General features: G+C 34.6%; 1 protein-coding gene across 1 annotated transcript; it reads left to right on the top strand.

Annotated features, from left to right (window-relative positions):
* Positions 1-4278: 4278 nt before the first annotated feature.
* On the top strand, positions 4279-10599 carry LOC308421341 (prolactin-3B1-like; the record flags this gene model as incomplete). The annotated part of the gene is made up of 5 exons (XM_080917669.1): positions 4279-4312; positions 5033-5190; positions 7135-7242; positions 9123-9302; positions 10411-10599. The coding sequence occupies 5 exons, from the start codon at positions 4279-4281 to the stop codon at positions 10597-10599; spliced, it is 669 nt and encodes a 222-aa protein (XP_080773795.1).
* Positions 10600-11633: the final 1034 nt, after the last annotated feature.

Genomic DNA, 11633 nt, shown 5'->3' on the forward strand with positions numbered 1-11633 from the left:
GTTTATTCACTTATAAGTGGATATTAGCTGTGAAATAAGGAATACCCTTGCATTCATTGACCCAAAGAAACTAAATAAGAAGGAACATGGAAGGATTAGTCTCAGAGAAAACGGTTGTAACAAAATGGCTCATGCTCTATGCTTTCAGAACAGTAAACTTATCTCAGATGAATATGTAGTTTAGGAAACCATAAATTAAAACACAATGATAAAACAAATCCCAGTCCCAGGAAGGCCAAAGAGGCAAGTAAGAATCCAACAAACAAGTGTACTATCACCAAAAAGAAAACAAACAAACAAAAATAACCACACATTTCCTGTCTCATGGCCAATCTCTTTTTTAAGAAATGGTTTCTAATATTATGGAATGTTCATAGGCTACAAATTGTCACCAAGATAACAAAACTAATCATTAAAATTTCCAAAGTATTTCCTACAACTAATTCACAAACTAACTACAATCAGAATATTTTTTATATTGAATACCAGCAAGCTGAAAGGACAGGTCTACTGATAAACTACTTTACTCTCATCATGTAGATCTTGACTTTAGAATGGACATGTAGAAAGATGTCTGGTATACAGATAAGTCCATCAATCTTATCCTTGGTGTGACGGGAGGAAGTGAACTGGGAAAGAAATGGTACAGTGTGGAGGGGAACAGGGTCTGGTATTTGGTGAGGGGAAGGACTGAAGGCATGAGGGCCAAAAGAAGAACAAAAACTTTCAACCATAGACAGTTGGGAGCACCCACCAGAATGCACCAGACACCTGGGAGATGAGAAAGCTTCAAAAGGAGGGAACCCTAGATGAAATGCCCTACAGTGGGGAGAGGTAACTTGTAGAGCCTACCTCCAGCAGAAAATTAGGATATCAAGTGACAGATGGGGTTGCTGTCCCACAGTCAAAATTCTAACCAAAGTTGTTCCTGTCAAAAGATCTGAACGGATGGAATGCTAGAAGAGCCCGAGGAAAAGAAGATTCACGGAAAGACCCAAAAGGGAATCCAGCTCAAGGAGAAGTCCCAAGGCCTAACTCCATTACTGAGGCTATGGAATGTTCATAAAAAGAGACTTATCATGACTGCCCTTTGAAATGCCCAACAAGCAGCTGAAAGAGTCAGATGCAGATAATTGCCCACAGTCAATCAACAGAAGTGTCTGGTCTCTGTGCTTGAATTAGCAAAAAGCTGGGAGATGTTGAGAAGGAGGGCAATCTTGTAAGTCGATCAACAGTCTCAATTAACTTGGACCCCTGAGATCTCTCAGACACTGGATCACAAACCAGGCAGCATATACCAGCTCATATGAGGACCCCAACACATATACAGCTGAGAATTCTTGGGTCAGAGAAGATGCACCTAACTCTCAAGAGACTGGAGGCCCCAGAGAGGGTAGAGGTCGGGTTGGGTGGGTGTGGTGGGGACATCTTCCTGGAGATAGGGTGGGAGGCAGTGAGTAGGTATTGGATGTAGAAAAGTAGGAGGGTGGACCTGGAGGGGAATAAAATCTTGAGTGTAAAAGTAAAATAAAGGAAAAAATATGTACATACACAAAAATACATTTAAAAAGACAGAGGAAGGTTGGAATAATATAAAAAATCAATGACCCCCTATTATATTTATTGTGTATCCAATTTGCTTTTAATAAATATGAGAATATCTGAACATAATCATTGTATCAAAAAATTGACAAATATCTAGAATGTATTTTCTATATTTCAACTACAAGGACCAATCTGCTATAACATTTATTTATTTATTTTTGATGGTTATTTGTGAACAGAATTGTCAATGGGTAAACAGGTATATAAATAACCCATTAAAATGGAGCTTTATAATTTTTCTGAAAACATAAATATTATTTACTGGAAAAAAACACATATGTCATCGATCTCGTTTACTAATGACGTGAATACTGGAGAGAGAAGTGAATTTTCTATTGTGATTTTCTGCACAAATCCTACAGTATAATTCACAGTATTGTTCATATTCAGGCAAGACTATGAACCATAATTAACTGCCTTTTCTATAGATTAAGAGATTTAGAACCCTGATTGTCTTGTTTGCTACTGAAGACACATATGGCTCTTTATATGAATTTCTTTAATTTACTGAATTTTTTCCTCCTCTTAAAGAAGGGAGTAAAACTTTCTTGACTCATTTTGTAGATGCCAAATACTACAATAGCTAAGAGAAATATGCTTTTCTTTTACTTCAATGAAAAGGTAATCATCTGATAGGCAAAGAGTTGTAATTAATATCTGTGTTTAGAATCTATTTTCCCCACAAAGAACTAAATCGGAGAGTGATGATTAAAAATCAAGATGGACAGGAGGAGGAAAAGATTGATTAAGGGAGTTACTGGAGGCAAACAGTAAAGGATTTTTAATGAAGTTGAGCGGGTCACAAGGAGTCAAAATTATCTCTTCATCACTGCAAGAACCACATACTTTTCCCCTTTGAAATGACTACACTGTAGGTGACCAAGATACATAGATATGTGATTTACGCATTTGCAGTTATTTGCTTGAGGGTGAAGGTTAAGTAAGGCTTGAATTACTGTGAGAAACAGGAATGTGTCAGAGTTAAAATTGCTGAATCATCCTGGGACCTCTTAAGCATTTTGGATAATAAAGAGTTTATATTTTCCAGACCAACTTGTACCATCATAGAACCCATAGGACAACTAGAAAAGCAATGAGGGTAGCTAAACAGAATGGTCCTTTTTTTTTTTTTTACTTGTTACCTTATTTGTCTATGGAACACAGCTACATTTACCCAGTGATCACCATGGCAGATGTCAGCATAAGAAATAGTCATAGACACAATGGAGTTAGTACATAAACAACTAAATAGAACCAAGTCTCACACAGGATGATCTATTCTATTTGAACAGTCAGACCTAGTTAAATTTTGAGACCTCATCTTATTCTAGTAGACCTTCATACCTTCTTTTTATTTCTTCTACGGATCCTCAACCTCAGTGGTCATCTTCACATATTGATACTGTCTAGTCTACAGACTTTTCCATGATATAATGTTCTTTCTACATGGCATATTTAGTTAGAAAACATTCAAGAAAAGTAAGCTAATCAGAATTTAATGGATTTATAGAAGATATCCACTATACTTGAACATCACAACTTCTTAACCTTAGAAGATAACTGAATGAACCACAATGTAAATGTTAAATTTATTTTCTTTGAGTATTTGAAAATATAGACATGGAAGAACCCTACTCTAGGGTTCTACCCCAGATTTAATCTTGCAAAGTCTATTATTTATGAGACTGCATGTCTTGGTTCAATGGTAAAAATATTCAGTCTTCTGAATGCCTCAAATACCCATGGCAAGGAATATTTTGACTGGCATCAATACATACTTTTCAGCATATTATCAGTAATGATTATCATCAACAAATGCTATTGCTTATACAACCACCTGGTACTATGTGTATTTTTTATTAAAATGGCAATGAGTTATGTCTGAAAGAAATAGTGTTTTGAAATGATTTAAAGGTAACCATTATAAGAGGTGAACAAGAGGAGGAGATCTGTAAGATACATATAAAATGTTGCAAAAATCATGGGTCTGGGGTCAAAGGCAGCATCTATGTGAGAGTAATCAGCTTTTGTAAGGTACATCTCATATGGCTATCAAAATATTTATTGAACATAGGTTCTTCTGCCAATTTAATGTTGTAATAGTATTTATTTTTCTGAAAAAGAAATACTTATTAAAGTTTGCTGATTACAAACAGAAAATAATATTTTGATTAAATATCAAGAATAACGGAACAGTGCTGTGATGTGCCAGTCCAAAGCTAAAATAGAGCTTCTGGGAGGCCTTCGTAACCACCTGAAACACATTAGGGAATTGACAGAGTATAGGAACAGAAGAGAGAATATAGAACTTTGATCTAGAGAAAAGGATCAAGGAAATATATTTTTTTACTTACCTGGTTCTGACTCATTAGGGAACCGAGATGACTTTTGTGATTTCCAAAGTAATTTGAACCCTGGACACTCTTGCAAACTGCAAAACTATTTGTGCAGAAACAGGACTGTGACAACAGTAAGGTTATTTTTATACTTCCTACAGGGATATAATCTAGGAACCTTTACCTTGACAAAACACATGCTTCCTGGTGCCTGGTGACCTGCATGACCTTGTGGAGAATCTGTTAGTATATATGGGAGCGAAGAGCTGAGGGAAATCAGCACTCGGGGAGCAGCAGCCTTCTGGTGTTGCGAGCACTTCGAGAGAACGCCTCAGAGATGCAGCTGTCTTTGACTCAACCATGCTCCTTCTGTAAGTAGCTCTGCAGCCACACTCTGCTTCTTTGCTATGCTTTCTCATGATGATTGCGTGGAGAGTCTTTGTTGGTTTTGATTCTGTTGTATTTGGATAATTGTTGCTGTCCATGAGTAACTGAGATTTAAGTCCACACTGAATTGACAATTCGAATCAGGAGTTGCTGAATCAGCTCTGAGATCAATTGCTCTCTAGGGGCATCTACTTTGTTTGAGGAATGTCGCACATGCAAAGTCCATAGACATTTTCCATTCCCTTACTGTTTCAAAATTTTTAACACAAGGATAAAAATGGACATAGTTACAGGTTTCAAATTCATATTGTCTTGTAAGATTCTTCCACAACATTGAACAGAACAAGAAACAAACAACCAAAGTGACAATGATGCTGAAACTGAGAAGTTGAACTTCATTGAGGACATAGGATTCAGTGGTTTATTTGTGTTAGTCACAGAAAGAAGCAGTAACATTAAAGGGTGTGAACTAAAGATGTTTTCAAACTTGAAAAGCTGTGCAAAGGCAAACACAAGCTGAGACAACATTGCAACTTCTCAATCTGCATGTGGGGGTGCATTCCTACTTCCCTATGCTTTCTCACTGGGCAAAGTGACTCCATATGTACAGAAGCAAGTATTGTAACAAAGAAAACTTTGAACAGACAGTATATCCTTCACAGTGTCATTTGAACAAGATATTTCAGTGTCATTTCTCTTTATAGCTGTGGCACTCCTTTTGCTGGCAGTGTCAAACCTGCTTCTTTGGGAGCCGGTGACATCCTTACCAAATTATGGAGTGTCAACTGGAAGCCTATACCAACGTGTGGTTGAATTGTCACACTACACCCATGATCTTGCTTCAAAAGTGTTTATGGAATTTGTAAGTACTTCTGATATCTCTCTCTCTCTCTCTCTCTCTCTCTCTCTCTCTCTCTCTCTCTCTCTCTCTCTCTCTCACACACACACACACACACACACACACACACACACACACATACACACACAAAAATCTATTTATCTATCTATATATGTATCTATTATCTATTGAGTTATATTATTAATTTTTTCTCTCATATTATGTCCTGACCTCAGTTAACCCTCCCTTCCTCCACCTCCTACCTCCTTCATTACCTCACAACCATCACCACCTACTCCCTTTATATTCACTACTTGTCAATTTCCCTTCAGAATATGTCAGGCCTCTCATGGATATCAAGAAAACATGGCTTATCAAGTTACAATAAGCTTAGGCCTTTTCCCTCATATTAAAGCTGTACAAGGCTCCCTGGAACAGGCAAAAAGTGTCAGAGACAGTCTCTGCTCCCTCTGTTAGAAATACCAAGCTACACAACTATGACATATATAGAAACGGACTAGGTTTAGAGCCCTGCAGGTGCCTTTACTGTCAGTTCAGTCTCCGTGAGACTCTGTGACTCCATGTTTGTTGATTTTGTGAATTTTTTTGTAGTGTCCCTGACCTGGTTTCAGTTCTAAAGGAGAAATCATCAAACCCTAGTCATCAAACAGAAACCATCATGAGACAAATTTTAAATGTGATCAGTTTAGAAGTGAAAAGCAGATATTTCAACATGGATCAAAAATATATAGAATTTTAGTGAAAAATGATACACACAATGAAATTAGCAAACATTAAATTTTTACTAATGAACATTTGTAATGCAACATTTTTGATATGATATTTAAAAATTATTGATTGGATACACTTTGAAAATTTGTCTTTCATGAAGGAGTCCTATCTATGTGGACATTTTTACTCGATATTCTATAAATTTGCATTTTAGAGGTGTTGCCTTGTGATTGACTGTATCAGTAAAGTAAAACTAAACAGTAGAAAACCATGTAAGGGGAAAATCTACTAAGAAACACAATAATGTTGATGATTCGATTATTATTTTTAATTTACTAGAGAGTAGTACATCATTTAAATTGAAGAATGGGTTTTGAAAAGGACATCTCCTCTCTGTCCCTTGTAGATGCACTTGATTGGGAAAGGACAAATTAGTGATGAACAAAAAAAAAAAGAAAAAAAAAAAAGAAAAAAACAAACAAAAAAAAAAAAAAAAAAAACTACCTCCATGAAATTTTGAAAATATGGAGCATATATCTTTAGAACTGCAGTTAATAAATATTCTCCAGTCTATCCTCATTCTAGTGTTGATTTAATTCCATATTTTACATTCATGATTCTTCAACAGGATCACTTACACTTCTCCAAATTTACTGATTGCCAATATTAAAAATATGCTCTTTAAATAGTAAATTTCTTCATTGAATACAATCTTCTATTGGCTAATATATAAATAATAAATGATATTTTAATGTTCTTTTATCCACTAGCTAATAATGCCTTAGTATACACATAGAATTTTATGATTCCTTGTGATATAAAGAGTAATTGTTTAATTCTACAATGCTTGGTTAAAGATAATAGATAATCATGTGTATTATAAAATATAGAGATGGATACATCATTTTATTGCACTCTCCTCAAACCTGAAACCAGTGCTAATTAACCATCAGTTTTTAGAGTATGTTTATTTCAATCTTCATGTCAAACAATATCATTTAGAAATGGAAAAAATAATAAAATTGTAAAGAAGGGAAGAGAGTTGGAAGTTTAAAAATTAGACTCTTTATACAATTGGCAGATTGCGTAAGTAGGTAGGCTTTAGTTCTTGTTCTACTTCTATATACTCAGCCTTAGGTAAAATAATTTAAATTTACCAAACTCATTTTTAATGTGGCCATTAATGTAGTTGATCAATTCTTATCTCTAGCAATTAAACCTTTCTATTTCTTCCAGGATATGACTTTTGGTAAAACAGCTTGGTCACATAACCTGATGTTAAGGCCCTGTCACACTTCTGTAATCTTTACTCCAGAAAACAGTGAGCAAGTCCACCAGACACAAGTAAGTTTCCCTCCCTTTTAACAAAAGTAAGCAAGAAACAAACAAATCAAACCTGAAGTAATATACAACATACTTGTGCTGTGTATGATTACTGGGGCCATAGCAATTGAGCTAATATCAGATGCTAGAAATGGGAAGAAATGACAGATAATCATGTTTTATAGTCAATAATTTTATTTTAAGACAAATCCTTGTTCATATGATAGCAGGTTAATAAACTGACCATTCATACCACTGTGTTTTAATAGCACAATTTCTGTGGGATTATTATTAATATGTTCTGAGAAGCTTTAATATGACTTAGACATTCCTGAATTATCTTACAATTATTTATGCATAGAAAAGTTGCAGATACAGTAGTAGTTATGCAATATCACTAAATTCTATTCTAGAGACATATTACTTATTGATAAATGATTTATGACTTTTTAAATTTGAAACTGGGTCCTACCTTTCTTTCTTCATTATTTATTAAGATGCTCATAACTACATAGCCTCCTATTATATCTCAAGTGAAAATACACTAGAAAGATGTTTTCTAAACATATATTATATTCCTATTGGTATTAGTTTATGATATGATGTAGATTGAATATCTTAGAATTTCTAAAGTATAACTGCTGTCACCTCTGCTCCCTTACTGTCTATTATAAGCAACTAAATATGATTAATATTATCCTTACGTGTGCACATCTCATGAATACAATCTACTTCCCCTCCATGTGCATTCATAATAGCAGAAACCCACACACAAATTATTCTCCTGTAAAGTCTGGGAATAATAATGACAATTGAAGGATGAAGATGTGTTGAAGAGAGAATCATTTACTTACATCTAGAATCTTCAGAAATCAGTCCATTGACATTGATTCATTTAATCCTCAAAAATTTTCTAATGCACAGCATGATTAGGAATATTCCAAACTTAGGCTACAAAGGTTATATAGGGATTGAATTACACTAATCCTAAATAGAATTTGAATTGGAAGTTCATCCATCTCAAACTTTTAATCCTAAACCCTAGGCTTCAAGGATTCAGGCAGTGAATTTTGCTATCATCATTTGGCTGACATTTTCCATCCTTTAAAGGTTTCTTGTAAAATGTCTATGAGATTCCATCAGCACTTCATTTTTCTTTCATTACTATGACAATAGCTAACAGACATTGAAGCAAAGATTGTAGATTAGATATGTTAGTCATATATTTTCGGAGATGATCACATACTTAGAATGTCAAAATTCCATGTTGATGATAAGAGCAGCACCCAGCCATGGTTCTATGGTACCTGACCAAGCAATGGAATTTTTTATTAGGGGTAAGGGGGAAAAATCATCTATACTGATGCCCTTATCATTCTGAACATCTTCTTTTCTTCCTTTTTCTACTATTTTAATATTCTACAAGGATATTCAGAGCACAACTGCATATGCGAATGAGAAATAGATTCATTAATTTGAAAATTATTGTGTCACAGAATCTCTGACAGCATTGACACCAATTTTTATCTCAGTAGAATCTCATAGGTACCTACAGTGTTCAGTTAATACCATAGTGCTTGGTTTTTCATGGACAGTGGAAGCACTCTAATAAAGCAATATCAGCTGGCCCGTAGTCAGTAGACTATACACTGAAAACCAACATGATCAGTTATATATTCACCAGAAAATTACCGTTAATGTAAGTTACTTTCATTTGAGCAAGTTATAATTCTGCAACAGAAACTATCATTTCTATATTGCACATAATGCACTAAACCATGTTTTCTAGATTTTTACTCATAGCCAGTATATGTGGGAGCATAGACTTTCATTCAACCAAAATGGTCATGTAATGACCCTGTTGTATTTCACTTGTTAAAGAAATGTTCTTTATTGTTTAGTCAGAAGACCTTCTGAAAGTGTCCGTCAGTATTTTGCAAGCCTGGGACGAGCCTCTGAAGCACATAGTGGCAGCAGTGGCTACTCTGCCAGATGTATCCAATACTTTGCTCTCAAGAACAAAGGAGTTGGAGGAAAAAATTCAAGGGCTTTTGGAGGGATTGAAGACCATACTCAGCAGGGTAAGCCCACTCACTCTTCATATTCCTGTCCTTAACTCCTGCATGGAAGAGATGATTGGTTTAAGGAGAAGCGGAATATTCAATAACATTCCTGAGATTAAATATATATATTTAAATAAACAAACAAATAATTAATATCATTATATTATATATATTAACATGTAATTCATTCATAGCCTTCCCAGTAAGGAGTTGCTATTTATAAATCCAGCCTTCTTCAGAAAATTTACTAACAAATGCACACATCAAAGCTCTCAATATAAAGAAGATATTTTTCAAAGTAACTCATAAAGTAGCCCCAAAAGGTGAAATAGATATCTCTGACTAACACAGATAATCTGATAACAGTCTTAGAACTCTCAAATCTTAACACATCTAGAATATGTTTGATAGATTCAAATATTTGGAAGAATGCATTATATGGAGAACTGATTATGTTTAAACATAGAATAATAATAGAACATTGTCCCTAAAACCATAATACAAGTTATCTTTTATACTAGTCCTTTTTACTGTTCTTTAACCAAATGCACAAATACTTTTCAATGATTTTCTTATTTGGCATCACTCAGTATACTCCAGTATGAGTATACCTTGTCTGAGATCAATGACACAGCAGAAAATATTTATTCTTATATTTACTTTTAGAGGTCTAATGCTTTCATAATACCTTGACTCATATGATTGACAAACTTGCTGTATACTAATTCGTTTTCTAACAATCATAATTCATTATCAGTTTTAAAGAATGAGGCTAATAAAATTGACTTAGTCTGTAAATGCCTCCCTTACCAGCAAGGCATTTGACCTTAGAACATACATAAAAAATAGATTTACTGAATACTCCTTACTGTCTAAACATTAGGCAAATATCACAGGCAAGTTTTTGGTGAATGAAAGAATCTCTCTTAAGTGAATGGAAATTGAGAAAGATAAAATTCAGCAGTGGAATTTTTAACAATGTTGACCTCTGATCTCATAATGCACACACAGGTTGACTACACATGTGCTGGCAGTGCATATACATAGTTATACACTCATGTGCAAAAATGTAATGTGACCAAGTAATACCAATAAAATAACAATCTATTCTTTTTTCTGTGTTTAGGTTCACAATGGTGCTGTGGAAAATGACTATACTTTTTGGTCTGAGTGGTCAGATTTGCAGTCATCTGATGAATACACTAAGAACAGTGTTCTCAGAAACATGTATCGGTGTGTGCGTAGGGATACACATAAGGTTGATAACTTTCTTAAGGTTTTGAAGTGCCGTGATGTTTATAATAACAACTGCTGAGCATCCATCCCTGTTCTCTCTCTATCTATCTATCTCTGAGAAGGTCCTTCCTGATCTAGACCTTCAAGGAATCAATGAATATCTACCTCTTTGGTGACTTTCTAGAAGTAATTTGTATCTTACTCAAAAATAAACGATGTTTTGGAAGCACTAAACTCAAATGAAGATTTGTCAATGTTTCATGTGCATTTAGTACAGAATTTAGTACTGGTTTCATGTCATTCATATCAAATATCTTCACAAATACATTTTGTTTACAAAAGTTAAGTAAGTGCTGGTATTTGTCAGAATGAGTGAAGATGGCTGATCATGTTAGATCCTAAACAAGAGGTTCCTAGTAATCAATGGGTCCATTTTGTCAGGTAGATAAAAACCTGGGTATAGACTAAGAAAAACTAACCACAGGCAATGGTCACGTTCTCAAAGTTCACAGACAACACAATTGCTATACAATTGGGGCTTTCTTTAAACACAGTAAATATACATGAGCACACGTGCATGTGCGTGTGTGTGTGCTTGCACACATACACACACACACATACACACACACACACACACATACACACACACTTGCAACATCTAGCTTTGTCTTTCCTTCTACTGAGCCTTCTCATATTCTCTCCTTCCTCCTTTTAAAATTCATTGCCACATTTTTATTAATTTGTATCATATTCATATATTATTATATGCATATAAATATAGAAAATCCCAAATGTAATCTAGTTAGTCTGTATGATGTTATTTACTGCTCTTATATATGTTTTCAACATTGAACATTTGGTATTAAATAGCCAGTTGGTTTGTCTTTACTTGGGGAGCAATATTTATCTGACCCTCAACATTTACTATTTTCCTGTAGTTCTTTGTGTAGACATTGAAGCCTTTTAAAATACTCAGCAGGCTCTTAAGATACATGCATAAAGCATGTGTGAACTTTTCTAAACTTGTCCAGCCTTAAGCCTCCATATTGCCATCTTAGATTCTGTGTCCATCATGGTTCTATATTAGTACTGATTTAACAAGTACTCATCTCA

This window comes from Micromys minutus (genome assembly GCF_963924665.1).
Source record: "Micromys minutus genome assembly, chromosome: 6".
In the NCBI taxonomy this organism is placed as follows: domain Eukaryota; kingdom Metazoa; phylum Chordata; class Mammalia; order Rodentia; family Muridae; genus Micromys; species Micromys minutus.